Raw genomic sequence first — 23131 nt, 5'->3', positions numbered from 1 at the left:
CAACTACCATGCTGAAAGTAGTTAGTGAAATTGCTGACTGGGAAACTTGGGGTATTCCCTGAAATTATAGGATCCTTCAGAACTGTAGGGAGCAGTATTGCTCAGCCGTTGAACTGTGTTTAAATCTTAAACGTTTTGCTCAATAGCATGAGATATGTAAAATGTTTCTTCTTTTTTTGCTAACCATGCCCGTCAGAGCGGTTTCCTATGAGCTTATGTATGTACGTAATTGGCCTCCACAATAGTCACTTACGGACTCAATAGTTAAAACCGTTTTTATGGAAGACAATCTTACTAGGCTACGAGTGATCGCCAAAGAAGACAGAAGATTAATACATAACCTGTTGGCTCATGCTCAGAATACCAGAAACATGGAAAACTAATCATTTTTTTCCCCTTTACAATAATTTATTTTTATTAAAGTGAGAACACTTTCACTGAAACAACAATTTTTCCGTTTGCAATGTACCTTTTTTTTTTTTTTTTTGCAACATGCCACTATCTACAAAAATTATATAATGGAAATATTAGTAACCTACCTCGTGGGGCTGCTATAGTGGTGAATGATATTCAGCATTATGGTATGAGTTATGGATATAGGCTGGAATTCAGTGACTGGGAAAGCCCCACTGCACACCGGACAGCCCTGCTGCAGGGCTTCCGCTGATGGCATTTCTTAAGCGAATCCCGCCCACTGTGTTGTTCAAACACTTTGTTAAACTGATATAAGTGAAGCAGTGGAAAGCAATACTAGTCTTTGAATCCATGTCCTTAAAATAAACATCAGTTTATGCAGCAACGCCAGGCAGAGATCTTAGTAAATTTAAATAGTCATATTCTGGAACTTAATAAGGACTCAGAAATACTGCAGCAGTGGGAATACTTTTTATTTTTACTTTGAACCATGCACAGCATGAAGTTACGTGTCTTGCTGCCTGCAATTTTTCAACCTCGGCTGAAATCTCCAAATTTTCATTTTTTTAACTCAAACTCTAGGGACAAGCTATTGATCCAATGCATTAAGGGACACACATTCCTCCTTAAATTCCAAAATCCTTCCCACTTCCTCTGTTCTTCTGACCCTCTTTTCTCTGGTTTCAACCTTTAATTTTGGCGCTCACCTTTAAAGCCCTAAACGGCCTCAGCCCAGTATACCTGAAGGAGCGTCTCCACCCCCATCGGTCTGCCCGGACGCTGAGGTCCAGCGCTGAGGGCCTTCTGGCGGTTTCCTCATTGCGAGAAGCAAAGCTACAGGGAACCAGGCAGAGGGCCTTCTCGGTAGTGGCACCCGCCCTGTGGAACACCCTCCCATCAGATGTCAAAGAGATAAACAACTACCTGACATTCAGAAGACATCTGAAGGCAGCCCTGTTCAGGGAAGTTTTTAAAGTGTATTTTTGCCAGATGGGCGGGGTACAAATAATAAATTATTATTATTATTATATTTGTTACTCCAGGCTGCCAGTGTCACGAGGTGTATGTCTGAACCTATGTGCATGTCCACAACACCCGTGTCTTCAACACACAGCTCTGAGAGGATTAGGACCTTTCGTGTGGGGTCTGTACATGTATCTGTTGAACATCGGTGTACAGCTTTAACCCTTACGCCTAATAAAGAACTTCACACAACAAAGGAATGATGATTGGTTTATTACGTGGAATGAAGATAGACAGGGTATACAGAGGCTTCTTCAAGGTTATACATATATTCGGGCAGCAGAAACATTCATTTTTTCACCAATTATATTTTATTACATTTCAACATTTCTAACCTATACAATCAAAACACAATTTCGTCTTTTCTCCTATTTTTGTCAACTTCCCACGCCTATTCCCACTGAGTTGCTACGTCTTTCCTCCTGCTAGCACTAGATGGGACAAACTACTGCAAATTAAATCTCTATACCAAGTGTCTATCAGCAGAGGGGGGGGGAGTTATCCACAAATAAAGTAAACTTCCTGCCTCCACTCCTGCCCCCAACCAATAACGGGAAAGGAAATCTCTGGTTATGACACCAAAAATAATTGTGACAGAAAAGGCAACGCATCTCTCTGACCTACCTGGATATCCAGGGTGTACAAATTTTGGGCATGTGCGACATGGATTCTCAAAAAGGCTGCTTCTAGCTACTGCAAGCGGCTGCACGGCGGTCATGTAGGGTGGCAGATAAGCCTTGCTTTTATTATTATTGATTTAAATAATGCATATACTACAACAGTCTCTGTGGTTTACAAAAATACAGTGAAAAAAGTTCTAATCAGAACTGTGAAACCAAACCTCGGTTAAGATGCCTGCCAGAATAACTAGCTCAATAGTTCAACTGTTTCTCGTGTGCTCTTATAACACGCATGGAGTGGCTTCATGCGGCGTAAATGCCTCTGCCATCTTCCAAGCCATTGAGTCCTCAATTTTGACTGCTCAGAGAAAGTTCTATGCCTTTGGCTTCAGCCGTCCCAAGTGTCAATCTAATGGTCAACATCTTTAGGCATCGCTCTTCAGCTGTCACCTTCTAGGTAGCAGCAAGTATTTTTGAAGTCCCTGATCAACACCCTGAGCTCTTGTTGGTGATTTGTTCCTAGGCAGTCAGCAGCACATAACGTGCTTACACAGAAGTAATCCCTACTGATTTAAAGACTTGCCTCTTAGCAAATGTGCATAGGATTGTAGCCCTACAGTTCAACTGCATACATGCCCATTCCGTATCAAATGGCCTTGGGTTGCATCCATTGGGTTGGGTCATTCCATATCAAGTGATCCAATTTTTTTTTACGTCATGCCATCCATTTTTTTCTTATTATTTAGCACACTTGTTGAATGATCCAAACTAAGTTTAAATCTAAAATTTTATTTATCTTGTCACGTTTTTGAGTTGTGGTTTGAAATTAAAAAAATAAAATAAAAATGACAATTTTGGCCTTGCTGAACTACACAAAAACCTTTAACAGCTCAGCCAAGAATTGAGATATTTCAAAACTAAAAATACCAATCTCTTCAGAATTTCATGGGCTTTAAAAGGATATGTCACACGATGGACTTCCTTTACATTTTAAAATAACAAAATTTAAAAAGTGGTTAAAAAAATTAACATGATTAAAAATTTCCAATAAGTATATGAATTATTTAATATATTTCTAAGAGCTACCTGCCAATTTTGATCTTGATATCTCAATGGGATCATTTTTTAAAAAAACCCCCAACATAAAACATTTTGTACATACATGTCTGCCTTATTGGGTTCTGTTTAGGATAAATGGGTCTTCTTGCAGTAAAATATAACAGAATAAAGAAGACTTCAAACTATAATACCAGTTACGTTAGACATTTCTTTAGAAAGTTATTCAGTTAAAAGGTATCTGAAAAGTTATTCAGGCTTCTTTAAGAAAAATAAAAAATGGTGTGCCAAAGCATGTAACAGAATTAACGCTTTGAAAGAATTCCTATTAGTACTTCATTTCATGAACATTACAGCAAAAAGCTTTATTTTCTGTCTTTCATCCCTGAGAGAAGGAAGCTAGTGAGTTTCCCAAGGACCTACTGCTTCCTCTGCAAAACACCCGAAAAAAGCCAGAGGCGGTTTTCCCCGTAGGCCTTGGCACCCCATGCCCAAAGACATCCATCTACTCTCCTTTTTGAGGAGTGTTAAGCTTTTTGAGACAAGTTAGTAAGAGTTAAGGCTGAGTTAAAACTTAAGTTGTTTGGGAAGGGTGCCATTTAACGCTACTGGCCTGCTATTGTTTATATTATTATATTGTATTGTATTATTGTATATTGTATTGTATTATTATTGTATTATATTATATTATTATATTGTATATTTTTGCTCCTTTTCTTTCATTAAGGGTGAACTAAGTGACACTTGGAATAGACCCAATGAAACCAATGAACGTAAAAATCGATTTATTCCAGTGGGTCTCCTCCAAGAATGACAACCACCGTATATTTCTAATTTAGTCTATTAACTGCCTGGAATGCTTAAAAGTATAAAAGCAGTCAGAAGTACAGTGATACCTCGCAAGACAAATGCCTCGCAAGACGAAAACCTCGCAAGATGAAAGAGTTTTTCGTTTTTTGAGTTGCTTCGCAAGACGAATTTCCCTATGGGCTTGCTGCGCAAGACGAAAACGTCTTGCAAGAGCAACTCATAGCACACGGTGTGGTAGCCTTTTTTGAGGTTTTTGGGAAACCGTGCTTCGCAAGGCGAAAAATTCGCAAGACAAAAAAACTCGCAGAACGAATTAATTTTGTCTTGCGAGGCACCACTGTATATAATAATAAGTATATAATAATTACCTACGTTAAGGTTTCAGCATCTTTTGGAAACCTAGTAAGGGGCCTTTTCCTTCGAGAAAGTTAAGAAAGTTCCTTAGAGAACATTAAGTTGAGGTATAACGAGCTCGTAAAGAGTTACGGTATAGCACCTATAATTAAAAAATACTTTATAATGTGAAAGGTCCCTGTTGCATCATTAAGCACAGTATTTGCATTGCCAGAAGTGCCCTGGTGGGTATACAGAGGCCCTGTTTAGCCAACATTTATTGAACATTAACTTCTCTTATTCGTCACAGCAGCAGCTATTGCTCAGAATCAGCAAGAAATGTGAGGAAGAGCTCAGAAGATAAATGGAATCAGAATTTTCCTGGAGCGGGGATAGTCTTCAAACTTGTTGAGGTACCAGCTGAAGGAGAAGAAGCAGAAATGAGGAGTACTGTTTGGCTCAAATTGTATAAAACTAGAACATTACCACCTTTCATATATCTGGAATGAGGCCCAGGCATGTTCTTAAATCTTCATAAATACAAATACATTTCTTAACTGCTTCGGTAAGAACAGGAAAAGCCAAATTTACCGTATTTTTCGCTCTATAGGATGCACTTTTTCCCCTCAAAAAATGAAGGGAAATGTGTGTGCGTCCTATGGAGCGAATGCAGGCTCCTTGGCTTCAGTGATAACAACGCGAAGCCTCCAAAGCGCAGAGGGAGCGCTCCCTCCACGCTCCGGAGGCTTCGCATTGCTTTCGCTGAAGCCTGGAGAGCGAGAGGGGATAGCCTGCGGAGCGAGGCGAGAACTTGCGCTGCGCTCCGAAGGCTTCAGGTTCCTTTTGCGCAAGCCGGGAGAGCAAGACTCTCCTGGCTTCAGCGAAAGGAACCCGAAGCCTTTGGAGCACAGCGCGAGTTCCCGCTGCGCTCCAAAGGCTTCAGGTGGCTATCAGCGACGCGCCTGTCATGCGAAGCTGGAGGAGCGACGTGCCTGTCCTGGCTTCTGCCTTAGCCCTGCGTAGCCTCTTTGGGCAGGGGGAGCCTTCATCCCGCTGCCCTGAAGAGGCTTGGCGTGGTTATCCCAGGAGCCAGAACAGCCACATGATATCCCAGAAGCCACATCCCTCTTGCTGTTCTGGCTTCTGGGATTCAGAATAATTTTTTCTTGTTTTCCTCCTCCCAAAACTAGGTGCACCCTATGGTCTGGTGCGCCCTATGAAGCGAAAAATATGGTATGTTAGAACCCAAATTCATGTAGAACAGGTTATTTACGGAGTAAGCAACTTGGTAACAATGCAATTGTTATTTAATTATTACATTTCTGTATCGCCGTATGTAGGTTTTTAAGTAGTTTACAAAGTTAACGCACCGAAGTGAAAACAATATATTTGAGATATATATATATATATTCAGGAACTGTTCTAGTTCTGATTGTAATGTTTTAAACTATTTTTTAATGTTGTATTTTACATTGTTGTGACCCACCCTGGGACTTTGTGGGGAAGGGCAGGTAATAAATCTAATATTTTTCTTTAAAAACACCCAAGAATGAAAGTAGCAGGTACCAACACAGTTAAAAGTCGGTTTAAAATACACACAGGTCTCGCTATCCAAACACAATGCATTCTTGGGAAATAGTTTGTTAGGCAAGCATTCACATAACGAGTCCATGATTTCCACTGATTCCACGGAAATTTAATGCATTCCCAACAATGGAATTTTGGCCCTGAAAAGCCTTGTAAAATCCCCGGAAAACCCCCTGAAACCTTGCAAAAGGCAAACAAGGAAGGGGAAAATGCTCATCTATTTGTCCAATCTCTCCCCTTGCCTCCCTTCCCTCTCACCATGGCTGTTATGGATCAGTAAAACACAAAAAAGTAAGGCTTGTTTTAAGGCTGCTTATTTGTTTACAATAATATATTCAGATCCAGCTACAGTGGTACCTTGGGTTACATACGCTTCAGGTTACAGACGCTTCAGGTTACAGACTACACTAACCCAGAAATAGTACCTCGGGTTAAGAACTTTGCTTCAGGATGAGAAACAGGAATTGTGCTCTGGCGGCACGGCAGCAGCGGGAGGCCCCATTAGCTAAAGTGATGCTTCAGGTTAAGAACAGTTTCAGATTAAGAACAGACCTCCGGAACGAATTAAGTACTTAACCCGAGGTACCACTGTATTTGGATATCTGAATCTAGTGTGTATAGGCAAGGTTAGAGTACTAATTCCTCTTGTTTGGATAAATGAATTTTCGTACAATGAGTTTTTGGATAGCACGACCTGTATATAATCAAGACAGTTAAAATGCCTGGTTTTCTGTTTGCTTTTTAAAGTCTTTGCCTGACACTTAAAAAATAGTGAAGTTGGTGCCAAGTGAATTCTTACAACAGGGCCACCGCAGCCACAAATCAGTAGCATGGATTTATCAAGAATAACCCAGATTTGTGTCCAGATTAAGGTTGGGTTACTGAGTTAGCGGACTGTGGGAATGTAACTTATCTTGATTTCAGAAAAACAAAGTTCCACATAATATTTAGGTTATCAGACTGTTAAATTTAAGCTGGATGATAATACAATCAGGAGGATTTAGAGCTGGTTGGGAAATCGTCAATGCTTCCTCATCAAACCTGAGGCAAGTTTCAAATGGGGTGCTAACAAGATTCAACCTGGGCCCAATGCTTCAACATTTTTATCAATGACTTAGATGTGCTGTCCAGATGTTTTGGACTACAGTTCCCATAAGTCCCAACCATCATGGCTGTGCTGTCTGGGGCTGATGGGAATTTTAATGCAAAACATCTGGAGGGTACCAGATGGAGGGAAAGGTGAATAACTGAAGGGCCTATTAATGATGATTTAAACCAGCTCAATATTTAGCTTCCCTGTCACTTTCCTTAGCAAATATAGATAATAAACATAAGTTCTATGTCCATACAAAGAAGGGGGGACACCTTAAGTATGGTTTATCACAGAAAAACAAATATGTATGCATTAAAAACTCCCACATGAAAATTCAAGAGAAATCAGAATTTCTGAAAACTTACTGATGATGCATTTGTGCCCTTCTTCCTAATATCAAGAATGTACTAACAGCAAAAGCAGCACTTTCTAAGGTACAGGCGGCAAGAGCAAATCCACACCATTCAAGAATCTCTCCAAAGTAGTTGGCTCCTGTCACATATTCAAACATTCCTCCTGTAGAACAAAACGTAGTAGCAATTAATGGTCCGATAGTTTTAAGTCACTGTAAATCTGAAAGTATTGGGAGTTATCCAGTTGTAAAACAACTAATTTTAGCTACTTCTAGCAATATTGATGTTACACCAAGTCATGGTCTCCAGCCAGGTCCCAATTGCTTCCACTGGCAAGAGAAGCAAGTTAGGGTGGTACATGACCCCAGTCAAGCTTGCAAAAATTTACCACTTGCCTGATAATAAATGTTGGAAATGTAAGGAGATTGAAGGTACATTCTTTCACCTTTGGTGGACGTGCCCAAAGATTAAGGCGTTCTGGGAAATGATATATAATGAACTGAAAAAGGTATTTAAATATACCTTCCTGAAGAAACCAGAGGCCTTTCTCTTGGGTATTGTCGGCCAATTGGTGCCAAAGAAGGATACAACATTCATTATGTACGCTACAACAGCAGCAAGAATACTTATCGCGAAGTATTGGAAGACACAAGACCTACCCACCTTGGAAGAATGGCAGGTGAAGGTGATAGACTACATGGGACTGGCAGAAATGACTGGCAGAATCCGAGACCAGGGGAGAGAGACAGCGGAGGAAGATTGGAAGAAATTTAAGGACTATCTTAAGAAACATTGCAAAATTAATGAATGTTAGTATGACGCTGGTTTAGAATTTACGTGGTTTCCAGCTGTAATGGATAAGTAAAAAGAAAAGAAAGGTCAAAAATTAAATGAAAATTAAGGGAAAGGATTTGCTGAATCAATAAATTAGAAACTGGAATACAGAAAGGGGAGGTATGAGGAAGTCGGGGAAGTAAGTTACAAGAAAATAAGGGATTGAAAGTATACTTGTTTTTTACTCTTGTCTGTTTGTATTTTTGTATTTTTGTTTTGTTTTTATATAATTTTTGAAATTTTAATAAAAATCTTTTAAAAAAAAGAGAGAGAAGCAAGTTAGACTCTTGACAGAGGGGAGCTGTTTTCTCAGAACAAGATTTTAGGAAGAAAGAACTAAATCTTTGTTGTTGCTCCAAGACATGAGAAGTCAGATCCTCAAGGAGGATTTGAGGTTCCCCTTACTGGTGCTCACCAAAAAATATCTGCAACTCTGGTCTACTGGCATCTAGTACTGGGAGAAAAGGGTGGACCTGGGGCAGCTCCCCATCATTCTGGGTGACATCCTGTACTTTGCAAGACTCTTAATTCTTTCTCCCAATTCTTCAATGTCATCCAGAGCTTCATAGTCAGATGCATCTGTGCTTGCAAGTAGGTCTCAAGCTGAGCAAGACCAGGCTGCTGGAGTACATGGTAGCTGCACCCACATCCTCCCTCTTCTGAGAAAGCAAACTCTTGATTTAGCCCTTGTAGCAGACAGATTTGACTCGGGCATGGTCGTTTCCGTTTCTTAGCCGCTGCTTTTGTCAGAGACGGTAGCAAGAGTCCGAGCTAGAGGTGAAACTTGTAGGAGTGCAAATATCCAGAGATGTAGTGATCAGGTGGGATTGCTTTGAGGAATTATAACAAATATAGAGTAAGCCATCTGTGTCAGCAATGAAAGCATTGCGTTGACTGGGTGTAAACTATTTTGATATGATTCTTGATCAATCTACACTTCTGCATCCCTGTTCCATTCCTTTCTGCCTCACATTTCACGTACACAGCAGTTGCTTCGCCAGGCAGGCATCCTGGGCCATAAAGATAGTGGGCAAATTTCTTTGAAGTAGTTTCTAATAGGTAATCTTAGGATGTTAATCTTAGGGCCAGGAAACAGATCTCACATGAAGGTGATAATGATTGCTGTCCTCCTGGCCATCCTTCTTATCGTATGTATTGCTTGTTTATCACCTCCGGGATTGCCAAATGCTCTTCTTCGTAGTTCTGTTCTTTGTTTACCCCAGAAATATTTGTGCTTAATTAGTTTTAGTGGTTTAACTTGTCCCCACGTGGGTTTGTGGAAATGCTCAGAAGAAATCTGATTGGTTCTTAAGAACACACTGTAAAAAGCTCTTTTGTGAATAAAACACCTGGGCCAGGGGCTGCACATGGACAAGCACAGAGAGACATGATTATACGCACCCTTCCCAGAGTCTTGCTGGTTCAAGCCTCTGTGTGTATTCTTATTAATCAGAGTTCAATCCTTCCTTTACTTTGTGAATGCAACAAAGCTAAACACACAGTGGTTCTTTGCACCCTTTTGGTTTCCATTACAAAAAATAGAAGTGATTTGCATGATGATCCAGATCGATAATGTGGCAGCATGGGGAAATAGGGAGGGATGTTTGGGTCTGTTGGGACGTTAGGGCTGGCCTAGCAGGGAAAATAGCCAGAGGCATTGGTGGCACGGGTTGCTAGGGGAAGGGTGGACGAAGAGGGCCATTGGGCCATACAGCACTCTTACAAATTGGTTCAACTATGCCTTCACGTGGGAGCCCCTCCCCACCTTCTCAAGTGTGGTGTTAGGCCTAGGCCTTAGATTTTTACTCACGGTTTCCAAATCTTAATTTTTTCGGAGAAATTGGTCGCTTTGGAGTGTTGCGCAATGAAGAAAGCGAGTCGATTCCACAGTACCCACGTCTCCAACCCTGCTCGCTCTCGGGGCTCTTACTAGAGCTTACCGGGGAGCAGGGGAGTCGCTCAGGGTACCCGCCGGAACACCAGGTCCTCAGAATGCTCAATCTGAGGGTTTTTTCGGGGTTCCACGACGCTCTTGCAGTCACCCCAATCTTCAAAGCGCCGGGGCTCTTTCAGCCGAAAGAGCTCCCGTCCGCCATTAATCGGGCAACCAACCGGAAGTCTCCTCCCCAACTTCTCAAGCGTGGTGCTAGGCCTAGGCCTTAGATTTGAACCTGTGATCCCCTGCATATGAACCCTGAGCTGTTCCCCCACCCCTGACCTGGGCTCCTTCTGAAGCCCATGTGATCTCAGTGCACGTATTTGAGTCTTGAGGGAGCTGGGCAAAAGCAAAATGCTCCGTGGTGTCTCTTGTTTCCCTGTCTACTGCTGTGGCTAAGCGGGTTCAAATATCGGGAGCGCCTCTTTTTTTGCTTGGTATCGCTGTTGCTGGTCAGGCATGGAAAACAGGAGGGGAGGCCATATTCCACTTCCCCGTAACGGGGACTGAAACTCACATCTCCAGCTTTGTTTGATGAGCTGATAAGAGAGTATTGCTGTCAGTGTGTGGTTTGGACTTGTCTTTTGAGGGTGGGTGTGCAATTTCTCAGGGGGTGGGGTGGGGTAAATAAACCCTCTCCAAACCTCTCTGGATTATTATTTACTATTTTGTATTTTAATATGGCTGTACATTTCTCTGGAAGCCCTCTTGGGTGAAAAACAACCTATACAATTTAATTCAAAGGAATTATATTTTTAGCAGTAAATCCCAGAATGAAGACAGAGTAACCAGAGTAACTCGTTTGAACAAAAGAGCCCAGAAACCGAGTGAACTTGCATCATGCTCTTGGCAAATAAATGGGACACTCAGGTATTCACGGCTGTGATCCGCAGTACTGGGAAATGTGTGCCTGCCTCCATCAAATGCATGCTGTACCGAGAATGTTGCATTTTAGCTAAGGCACGTTCCCCGCAGGGGCACAGCTTGAAACTGCCTCTTCATGTTTCTCAAGAAGCTAGGAGGGAAAGCCTGGTGTTTCCTTTGCGTATAAACCTACAGGGTCTTTACCTTGCGAGCAGCATCGGGGGGGGGGGAAAGTAAGGTGACAATGCTGCTGGCTGATTAGCACTTCCAAGCACAGCTGCGCATGGAGCGGATCACAGACAATGTCGCCATTGATAAGGAGCTGCATGGTTGCTAAGCACTGCGTGGCAAGACTAGTTGCTATTTCTGCATTTGCATTTCATTAAATGCTGTTGAATTTCTGCTGAGTGAGGATGGCAGTGGGGGAGACAGACTTGGCTTGCACTTTTGCAAGCAGCAGAGGTAGTAACCACCTTGTCAAGACTGTAGGACTGGGTTACCTATATAGTTCCATATACTTAACTTGCACGGAAATTAAATGGGATTTGAGCACACACAACTAGGAAAAGTGATGCAGCCCCACAGCTTTTACTGTCAATAAAGCGGGTGTCTCAGCAATAGCTAAAGAGATTTTCAAAAAGGAAAAATCTGTTTGATTGTGTTCTTTAAAAAAACACCTGCTTTATGAGCACAGGAATTTATATATAAGAAAAAACACTTCTACTCCTTTAGAATCCACTTCTGTGACAAGCAACTTGCAACGCAAGTTGGGTCTCTGGGACCCTTACTGTTAGAATGCTTCATTATAAAATAATTTAAGTTTCAATGACACATTTGCAGCATAGGATTTCAATGACACATTACTCACCTCTTGGTATTTTGTAGCCCGTTTCCCCTGGTTTTCTGAGATTCCTCAAAATATTATCAGAATGCACATTAATCAGCAGGCCACTTAGCCACCCTGAAAAACCTGAAAATATATTAGAATGCTGGTTTAGAAACACAACCTTAAAAAAAAAAAAAAGGTATGAGAATGCACCACGGTATGTCTGTATCCGATCTGCTTGCTTTATGATGTTCTGTACAAGGTCGCTCGCGCGGCCACAAAATTACCTGTGTGTTCTCATCAGTGCTAGGCACAATTTCCCCTGTATTAAAGTTAGTGGCACATTTTACTCTCACGTTTACAAAACACACATATCTTCCTACAATGGGCCTGAGAACGACAAACAGGCATCCTCTCTATAAATATGGGGACTGTCAGCATCGCCCTTGAGCCAGTGCCACCAACTGGACTCACACACTTCAGCCCCGACTGGGCCAGGCGAGCTGGGTAGCACTTCCAGAGACCACCTTCTGCACAGGAACAGGTCAAAGTGCTGTGGACTCACAGCTTAGAGTTGTGAGCACCGGATTCACTCCCACAAGAAGACAGTCGTCGTACAGCAGAGTACAGCAGAGCATAAACGACTTGGAGAGCAGCTCTGTAGAGTATCTTCTTTATTCTATCTACAACTATAATACACAACTATGTACAGAGCTAAATGAGGTCTAAACGAAAATGCTGAACTGCACTGAGTGTCTACAGCTGCTCTTAGCAGCAACCTTATCTATACACACGATCTCTCTCTAACACTCAGTCTCTCTCTCTCTCTGACACTTTGATGTGAGCCTGAAGCAGAATAAGTAGAGAGCAGAAACCACCCCTCCTCTCTGGAGAATCAGCAGAGCACATCAGCAGATTCTTGGATATGGGAGGGGTGAAATCTCCTCAGGGATAACAGCAGTCTTTCTTCCATTGGGCTACTTTTCCAATTCGAAAGTGGGGTTCACTCAGCGGCAGTACTCGACCCGAAGGAAAGAGAAAACGAAGCCTAACAGCTTCCACTTTAGCACAGTAAAATAGCTCCTATAAAGCATTCAGAGTTGTAAAGGCTCAACTGGAACCATCGCCAACGGCTGCACTTGAAAATCTGTGACGTATTTAGTACCTAAGGTTACTCACCTAGAACGAAGCGCAGTACTGTTGGCCAATCTGAAGAGTATTCTGCATAGTTACTCAAACTCCGGCCCTGCAGGTATCCATTATACATGCAGAAGACAAAAGCTAGCAAAAATGCGATGGCGGGTGTTGGCTTTCCTCCACGAATTAAGAAAGGAAAGATGAATGCCCTGGAATAAATGCAAAATTAAGGGTTTTATTTAGTTTTAAACGTTGCAGAAATGCAACACACACACACACACACAAAATCCCTTTTAAGCAAATTGTGCAGTATGCATAAAGTACATTTTGACCATTGTGACCAGTAGCCACTGTTGGTGTCTTGCAACTTTGACCTGTTGCAGGACCTTAGCCAGACCTTAGCAGAGCATACAGAGTTCCAGAAAGCAATCAGTTGCAGGCAGGATGGATGAAGCAGGAACAAATGCTGCTACTAGTAACTTAATCAAGTTAGATGTGTTTATTATGTACAGCTATGGTTTTCCCAGTAGTGATGTATGGAAGTGAGAGCTGGACCATAAAGAAGGCTGATCGCTGAAGAATGGATGCTTTTGAATTATGGTGCTGGAGGGGACTCTAGAGAGTCCCATGGACTGCAAGAAGATCAAACCTCTCCATTCTGAAGGAAATCAGCCCTGAGTGCTCACTGGAAGGACAGATTGTGAAGTGAGGCTCCAATGCTTTGGCCGCCTCATGAGAAGAGAAGACTCCCTGGAAAAGACCCTGATGTTGGGAAAGATGGAGGGCACAAGGAGAAGGGGACGTCAGAGGATGAGATGGTTGGACAGTGTTCTCGAAGCTACCAGCATGAGTTTGACCAAACTGCAGGAGGCAGTGGAAGACAGGAGTGCCTGGCGTGCTCTGGTCCATGGGGTCACGAAGAGTCGGACACGGCTAAACGACTAAACAACAACAACATTATGTACAGCAGACTCTACAAGTTACTATATACAGGAACAGATACACGGATCTTAACTAGCTCTCTCTTAACAAAACCAAACGACTCTCAGAACACCACACTGACCAACAATGCCCACTCCAGTCAGGAGGTCATAAATCATTATGCCTGCGTGAGACCTTATGGTAGGGCTGCCTCCAAGGTCCCGTATCTCTAGACAGATAACTCTTCTTTGCTCAGTCTTGGCTGTTGGGCAACTCTTAATTGACTTCGTGTGAAGCTGCACATACAGGAAAAATCCCAACAGCCACCGGTAGCTTCTTTAAATTGTATAGCCCATTTCAAAGCCTCCACATCTTAGGGATGCAAATTCCACAGTTTAAACCAAATTCCATAGTTTAAATGTAAAAATGCATTTCGTTCTGTCTGCCCCGAAATTCCTACTATAGTCGTACCTTGGTTTTCGAACAGCTTAGTTCCCGAACGTTTTGGCTCCCAAACGTTGCAAACTTCCGGTTTGAGAACTATTTTTGGAAACCAAACATCCAGCGGGGCTTCTTTTTTCTGTTTTTTTAATATTTTATTAAGGATTTTCTTGTTTTACAGAAGTAAGTGTAATGCCTCGTTGTTGTTTTTTCCATGTAACGTTTTTACAAATCCGTTTCATTTGTTGAGGCATTAGGGGGAGAAGAAAAAAAAGGAAAAAGAAAGGGGGGTGGAGGGAGGGAAGATGGATGGGGGTGGGGTCGGGTGGCGATGTTTCTATTATGCTTAATGTATGTAGAGTTTGGTGTCAATGTTGCTTGCGTTGTTCACTTGTGTTCCTTTGGTGGTGAGAGAGGTTGGGGTTGGCCTAGGGTGTGATTGTTTGTGATTAGCTGTGGTGATCTTTGTTTTCGTGTGTGAGTGAGGTGGGTGGGTGTTTTGGATCAGGTTAGCCATATTGATTTGTATTTGTATGGTGTTGGTGGAGTCCATCAGGGCTTCTGATTGGCTGCAGGAGCTTCTGCCAACCTAGCAGTTCGAAAGCACGTCAAAGTGCAAGTAGATAAATAGGTACCACTCCGGCAGGAAGGTAAACAGTATTTCCGTGTGCTGCTCTGGTTCGCCAGAAGCGGCTTAGTCATGCTGGCCACATGACCCGGAAGCTGCACGCCGGCTCCCTCTGCCAATAAAGCAAGATGAGCGCCTCAACCCCCGAGTCGGCCACGACTGGACCTAATGGTCAGGGGTCCCTTTACCCTTTATATCTGAGCACACCCCGTTTTCACCAATCCCCTCCAAAAACGGCAGCTCTCTATGCCATATCCCACACTGTTCCAGGCTGAGAGGGGAGAATGGGTGTGATCCTGCTCTCCTGTCCATAATTTCGCTAATCCACGGTTTTAAAATGCCTGAAAAGTGCACAAAGCTGTTACCAGTGCCCTCAGTTTCCTCATTATCAGCATCTTTGGTGTAAACGTGGGCTGTAGTGCAAAAATGTGCATTCTTGATGTTTTCCTGGCTACGAAACCCAAGTAAAAAGCCCCCCTTGGTTCAGAAATGTAATCCTTGGGGTTAGACATCGAGGCAGAAGCAGCCTGAGACCCGAGGAGAATGTCCATCACCCAAACAAAATGACCCTGTGGATTTGAGGTTTTGCTTATGGACGCAGCTACATTTGCTTTTTTCAGTGTCAAACGCCCTCCACCCGGACAGCTCACAGCTTTGGGCGTAGGAGGAAATTTCCAGTGTTTCAGAGGGTTTCTTTTCCCCAAAATAACGACAAGCTGCAAAAACTCGAAATGCAAAAGAAAGCCTCTTTTGGTTCGAGTGGCCTCCCTTTTCAGACTCACCAAGCAGCAGCCGTCTTTATTTACCGTATTTTTCGCTCTATAAGACGCACTTTTTCCCTCCTAAAAAGTAAGGGGAAATGTGTGTGCGTCTTATGGAGTGAATGCAAGCGAGAGGCTCTGCTCAGCGCTCCCTTTAAAGAGCTGGGCTGCCCTTCTCCCTCCTAGGGGAAAAGCCCCCAAGAGCCGCACACATGCTCCACGCGGCTCTTTAAAGGGAGTGCAGCTCTTGGCGGAGCCTTCCTCCCGCTGCCCAGGAGAGGCTTGGCGCAGCTATCCCATAAGCCAGATCCCTCTTGCTTTTCTGGCTTCTGGGATTCAGAATATTTGTTTTGCTTGTTTTCCTCCTCCAAAAACTAGGTGCGTCTTATGGTCTGGTGCGACTCATATAGTGAAAATACTTCTTTTTGTCCTGCTTTTCAGCATCTCCCAAAGAAACTCACTTCAAGCCATCTTCCATCATCTGTGCACGATGCAGCAACAGGTGAGGCAGGGCTGCTTTGGGTACTGTGAGTGCCACCCTGCTCTGATATGGATCAGAACAGATTAAGACGCCCACTGTCTTTGCTAGAATAGATTTTGCAGCATACACTGTTGCATACGTATTTTTGTATTTGCAATTTGCTGCCTTTACGTTACTGAATAGTTGAGGTAGACCACGCAGGCAAATTAGCTTTTATGGTGCAAGAACCCTGGGTCGTATTTACCTAAACACTGAATTATGTGTGCTCACAGAAGCTTAAAGACGGAACAATACAGAGAAGATCGTTAAGGTCCCTTCGTTATTATGGTGTGAATCTTCCCGTATTTTTACAATTACGTTTATAAAAAGCTATCGTTTGCACTTTGCAACGCTTTTTTATGACTTTAAAAATGAATCATTTACTTGTAAGTGTTCATATTAGCAGCAGCTTTAAAGCACAGCTTGTGATCAAATAACTTTGGTAACTTTGCTTTTGGTAAGGTGCAGTAGCAAGGATTCCACTTAGCTGAGTAATACAAGATGAGAAGGAACTGGGTTTCTCCTTTAAGCTCTCCCCAATTCACAATGCTTACCTTACAAATCGGGTCACATATTAGGGGAAAGGGCAGGGAAAGGCATACCAAAGATGTAGAAAGAAAAATAGAGAAAGGGTGGGTGCTGGTTAAAATGTGGCAAACTGCAATAGCAGTGGTTTAAAAATGGTATTTTAAAGCATAATGTATGCATAAGAAGAAAGTTGCACACACAAGGACATTTTCCAAACTAAGAGATTTTGAGGCCTGAGGCAGAAGGTATAAGAACAGAGGCTTCTATTCAGCATAGCACAAAATGTTTGGAGGTAACAGATTGGAGCAGCAGGGGGAATGAGAGGGGAGAAAGACCCACTGCTCACTTGCAAATCCCATCACTGAAAGGACAATTACCGTATTTTTCGCTCTATAAGACGCACCAGACCACAAGACGCACCTAGTTTTTGGAGGAGGAAAACAAGAAAAAAATATTCTGAATCTCAGAAGCCAGAACAGCAAGAGGGATAGCTGCACAGCGAAAGCAGCAATCCCTCTTGCTGTTCTGGCTTCTGGGATAGCTGCATTCGCTCCATAAGACGCACACACATTTCCCCTTACTTTTTAGGAGGGAAAAAGTGAGTCTTATAGAGCAAAAAATACGGTACTTACTGCTCTGTGGGATGCAAACCAAGTGTCAAATCTGTTCTCCTGCTACCCTTAGCAGTGTCTTAACAACCTAAGCAAATTTACTGCTGAAAAAGCCTAAGGACCTACGAAGAACCTGCGGGATCAGTAGAGATACATATTTCTCCTCTTCTTTGTTTTCCTTCAAAAATTTTTTATTGATTTTCCAAAATTTTGAACAGACAAACAAACATAGATCTTAACTGTACTTGATCCAATCTTAGTAACATTGTTAAGTGACTTCCTCAAATCCTCCTGGCTGAATTTCAGTGTATATCATTGTAACAGTTTTCCAAAACCATTTTTTCTCATAAAATTAATCACTTAAGATCTTTCTTTCTTTTCATATTAACTTTAAACATCTTATTCTCTAACATCACATATTTAAATCCTAAGCCTATCTTATATCTGCACGTTTTTCCAATTAAATTATCTTAACGTATTTAAGTAAATAGTCTTTGAATTTCATCCATTCCTCCTGGCCCTCCTCCTCCTCCTGGTCGCGGACTCTTCCGGTTAGGTCGGCTAGCTCCGAAAAGTCCATCATCTTCATCTGCCATTCCTCTACTGTTGGGACTTCTTGTGATTTCCAATTCTTGGCTAACAAAATTCTAGCTGCAGTTGTGGCATACAAAAACAATCTAACATCTTTCTTGGGCAATTCCAAACCTGTTATTCCAAGAAGAAAGGCCTCTGGTTTCTTAATAAATGTATATTTCAACATTTTTTTCAATTCATTATAAATCTTCTCCCAGAAGTCTTTCACCTTGGGGCAGGTCCACCACATATGATAAAAGGTACCCTCTTTTTCTTTACATTTCCAGCATAGATTATCACTGTTATGATATATCTTTGCTAATTTTACAGGGGTTAAGTACCATCTATACATCATTTTCATAATCTTTTCCTTTAACACTGTACATGCAGTGAACTTGACTCCTTTCCTCCACCTTTCCCAATCTTCAAACATTATATTATGTCCCACATCTGTTGCCCAATCCATATTTCTCTTTCATAATACTAGAACCAACAGGCACAACCTTGTTGTCCAATGAAGCTAAATACAGTCATACCTTGGAAGTCAAACGGAATCCGTTCGACTTCCAAAAGGTTCGGAAACCAAAACGCAGTTTCTGATTGGCTGCTGGAAGCTCCTGCAACCAATCGGAAGCCCCGTCGGATGTTTGGCTTCCAAAAATAGTTTGCAAACCAGAACAGTCACTTCCTGGTTTGCAGCATTCGGGAGCCAAAACGTTCAGGAACTAAGCTATTCAAAAACCAAGGTATGACTATAGTAGGAATTTGGGTCAGACAGAATGAAATGCATTTTTACACAGCAAGTGGTTTAAACTATGGAATTTGCATCCCTAAGATGTGGAGGCTTTGAAAAGGTCTATACAATTTAATGGAAGAAGCTATAGGTCACAATGGTCAAATCAGGTGACCAGAGATTCTGCGAGGACTGGAAGAAATTTACAGAGTATATCAAAAATTTATGTGATGAGCAAATAACGTTCGTTGGCTTTCAAGAAGCTCTGTGAAATTACTGTTAGAAATATTGTTTAAAAAATATGATGTGATTAAGAGTATTTGAGTGCAATATAATATTGGGAAATGTGAGACGAGGATAAAAAAAATAAACGGAAAATTATCAGACAAGCTGAGGGAAGTTCGGAAAAAAGGGTTTAAGTTAAAAATGGATGTATAATTTTGTAAAAATGTTTTTTTGATGGAAAATATAATAAAAAATATTTATAAAAATAAATAAATCAGGGGTCAGCAAACTTTTTCAGCAGGGAGCCAGTCCACTGTCCCTCAGACCTTGTGGGGGACTGCCCCACAAATAACCCAGAGATGCATTTTAAATAAAAGCACACATTCTACTCATGTAAAAACAAGATTCCCGGACCGTCCACGGGCTGCATTTAGAAGGCGATTGGACTGGATCTGGCCCCTGGGCCTTAGTTTGCCTACCCGTGCATTTAGTACACACACACACAGACACACACACTTAGTACACACACACGCAAATGCTGGCAGCCACCGGTAATCTTTTTGAAGATATCAAACCAGAGGCAACCTTTTGAATTTCACAGAACTCTTCCTCAGGCTGGATGTTAGACAAAGGATAAAGGAAAGAGAGAGCAGAGGGTGGAAAAAACATGTCAAATGCTGTTTCAGAAAAGGCATAGTTTCAAATTGGATGTGGCAACTGTGTGATGAGATTCCTGTATTCTAGGGACTTGGACCTGATCACCCTTGCGATCCCTTCCGACTCTACAATTCTATGATCCAATTATTGAGGGACCCACTTTTTAAAAAAACAAAGTGATGCCCTCCATTAGGGGGAGTATGGAGTACGCTCACTCACCGCAGCTTGTCAAAAGCTATTTCGGAAGAGGCATTTCTCCTTCAGCCGTATCACAGAATCGCAGTCAGAAGTGACCCCAAGGGTCATGCTACAACAGCAGCAAGAATACTCATCGCAAAGTATTGGAAGACGCAAGATCTACCCACTCTGGAAGAATGGCAGATGAAACTGATTGACTGTATGGGATTGGCAGAAATGACGAGCAGAATCCGTGACCAGGGAGAAGAGTCGGCAGAAGAAGATTGGAAAAAATTTAAGGACTATTTACAGAAATATTGCAAAATTAAGGAAAGTTAAATGGTGTTGGATTGAAATTGAGTGGTTTCTAGCTGTAATGATATATAGACGGGAAAAAAGGGTCTGGAAAATAAGGTAATATTATAAGCTGTAATGCTTTAAGTGAAGGATTTGCTGAACAAATAATTTTAATTGGAATACAAGGAGGAGAAGTATGAGGAGGTCTGAGAAATTTGTTATTGAAAAGTATGTTTTATGAACTATATGTCTTTTTTAATCTTTTTGTTTGCTTTGTTTTTGTTTGTTTGTTTAAAAAAAATGGAAAATTTAATAAATATTTAAAAAAAAAAAAACAGAAGTGACCCCAAGGGTCATCTATCCCAACCCCCCTGCAATGCCGGAATCTCAGCTCAAGTAAACGGCTCCTGCTGTCAGAACGTTTTTTCCTGATGTCCCCCCCCCCCTTTCGCCGGGGTTTTTCCATTCTTCCTCAGGCTGAGTGATGCCTTTGGAAAAAAGCCGCCCTTGCCTGGGTTTGCTTAGCCCAGCAAAGAAAGCTTACTGTCCTAGCGCCACTGAGCATGTACAGAACACATCAGTAGGCTGGTATTATTTATAAAGATTTGAGGTTATTACCCCTATAATAGGGACGCAGGTGGCACTGTGGGTTAAACCACAGAGCCTAGGACTTGCTGATCAGAAGGTCGGCGGTTCGAATCCCCGCAATGGGGTGAGCTCCCGTTGCTCGGTCCCTGCTCCTGCCAACCTAGCAGTTAGAAAGCACATCAAAGTGCAAGAAGGTAGATAGGTCAACAGTGTTTCTGTGCACTGCTCTGGTTCGCCAGAAGCGGCTTAGTCATGCTGGCCACATGACCTGGAAGCTGTACACCTGCTCCCTCAGCCAATAAAGCGAGATGAGTGCCGCAACCCCAGAGTCGGCCACGACTGGACCTAATGGTCAGGGGTCCTTTTACCTTTATGAATTAAGTACTTAACCCGAGGTACCACTGTATTTATAAATATTTGAGTTTATTATTATCCGTTCCGGGTTGCTCAGCCATTGCTACTGTGTCCTGTCTTTTAGCATATCAAGATGATCAGGTGACAGCAAAAACTACAAGGTTTTTAGCGGAGGCGATTAGAATAAGATCTACTATTTGATTATTGAACCCCCCCCCCAATCTATTTCCTATTGTTAAGTTTTTACCTCTATCTTCAGTACGTTTTATTTTACTGTATTGCTATGGCTCGTGGCTGATGCAAATACTGATTCTTCTGATTCTGATTCAGTAGGATAGGTTTTTGGGGGGGGCAATTCGCTTCCTTGCACCATTTTTTTTGTCCTTCCGAAAACTTTGCACCCCCGTTGCCCGGATTTGCTTAGGTCCGCAAAAGGAGGTCGTTGGGTCACTGAACATGCCCATATCTCACCATTAGCCCGGGGTCTTTTTCTGTGGGGGTGCACATCGCGGAGGGGTTTCCGCATCACTTTCCCCACCTTTGCACTTCTAAAAAAAGACACACAAAAAACAAACCCCATGCTGATGATTCCCTTTTGTGCATGGTGGTTGTTGCCCATTCTGGTTAGGAAAGGGTGCACCCTCCCGAAGATTGATTCTTCAATCTTTGATTATTGAACCCCCAAAATGTATTGTGCATGGCGGTGGTTGCCCATTCTGGTTAGGAAAAGAGTGCACCCTCCCAAAGATTGATTCTTCAATCTTTGATTATTGAACCCCCCAAAATGTATTGTGCATGGCGGTGGTTGCCCATTCTGGTTAGGAAAAGAGTGCACCCTCCCGAAGATTGATTCTTCAATCTTTGATTATTGAACCCCCCCCCCCAAAAAATGTATTTTCTATGGTTAAGTTTTTACCTCTATATTCAGCACGCCGGAGGAAGAAAGGAACAACCCCGGCGGGGAATTCCCCGGTCCTCCAGGTCCGGGGAAGGCCAAACCCCCCCCCCCCTGCGCCGGCCGGGCTCACCTGTACGTGTAATGGATGCCGAAGAGGGCCAGGAGGAAGCGGTTGGGCCAGAAGCCGAGCCGGGCGCCGTCGCTGCCCCAGACGAGCCCCATCGGCACGAGGCAGGCGGGCGCCTCCTGCAGCGCCCAGGCCACCTTGGCCGGGATGGGCGGCCCGTAGGCGGACGACGCGTAGCGCCCGTAGGGGATCTTCAGGTAGCGCGTGGCCAGCATGGCCAGCGCCATGCTGCCCACCATCCCGTAGCTCATCCCCTCCAGCAGCCGCTGCTCCTGCGGGCCGGAGACGCGCCGCCAAAAGGCCCTCGAGCAGCGCAGCGCCCAAGCCAACGTCTCCATGGCTCAGCTCTGCGCGCCCGGGCGCCGGCGGGGGAAGAAAAGGGGAGCCGGCCCCGGCCCCCTCCCCGCCGCCCGGCCAACCCCGCGGGAAGAAGGTGTCCGGGCGGGGACTCCGGGCGTGGCCATCCTCGCCCGGGACGCCGCCGCCGCCGCCGCCGCCCCCGCCCAGGGCACCGCCGGCACCGAGCGAGCGAGTGGCCGAGCGGGCGCGCGGCGTCACAAGGGCGGGCGGGACGCGCGAGCAAGGCCGGAGCGCGCCGCCGTGGAAGGCGCGGCGCGCGCGGCGGCCCGCAAAGGGGAGCGCGCCGTTCCCGGGTCCGCGGAGCATGCACAGAATTCAGCATTAGGCACGGGGTCTTTTTTGGGGAAAGGTGCGCTTGGCTCACGTTGTAGTGGTACCTCGGGTTACATACGCTTCGGGTTACATACGCTTCAGGTTACAGACTCCGCTAACCCAGAAATAGTACCTCGGGTTAAGAACTTTGCTTCAGGATAAGAACAGAAATCGGGCTCTGGCGGCAGCAGCAGGAGGCCCCATTAGCTAAAGTGGTGCTTCAGGTTAAGAACAGTTTCAGATTAAGTACGGACCTCCGGAACGAATTAAGTACTTAACCCGAGGTACCACTGTACAGTGGTATCTCGGGTTACAGACGCTTCAGGTTACAGACTCCGCTAACCCAGAAATAGTACCTCGGGTTAAGAACTTTGCTTCAGAATAAGAACAGAAATCATGCTCTGGCGGCAGCAGCAGGAGGCCCCATTAGCTAAAGTGGTGCTTCAGGTTAAGAACAGTTTCAGGTTAAGTACGGACCTCCGGAACGAATTAAGTACTTAACCCGAGGTACCACTGTACAGTGGTACCTCGGGT

The 23131-nt window shown here is 43.6% G+C and overlaps 1 protein-coding gene across 1 annotated transcript; it reads right to left on the bottom strand.

Annotated features, from left to right (window-relative positions):
* Positions 1-4502: 4502 nt before the first annotated feature.
* Positions 4503-22416, bottom strand: SRD5A1 (steroid 5 alpha-reductase 1). The gene is made up of 5 exons (XM_053397254.1): positions 21929-22416; positions 12929-13095; positions 11792-11893; positions 7302-7452; positions 4503-4676 (listed from the first exon to the last, which is right to left on the bottom strand). Exons 1-5 carry the CDS (start codon positions 22261-22263, stop codon positions 4610-4612), a joined length of 822 nt encoding a protein of 273 aa, XP_053253229.1. The 5' UTR covers positions 22264-22416; the 3' UTR covers positions 4503-4609.
* Positions 22417-23131: the final 715 nt, after the last annotated feature.

This window comes from Podarcis raffonei, chromosome 7, assembly GCF_027172205.1.
Source record: "Podarcis raffonei isolate rPodRaf1 chromosome 7, rPodRaf1.pri, whole genome shotgun sequence".
In the NCBI taxonomy this organism is placed as follows: domain Eukaryota; kingdom Metazoa; phylum Chordata; class Lepidosauria; order Squamata; family Lacertidae; genus Podarcis; species Podarcis raffonei.
Note: the sequence above shows the minus strand (reverse complement) of the source record. Positions and strands in the feature narration are given on the sequence as shown.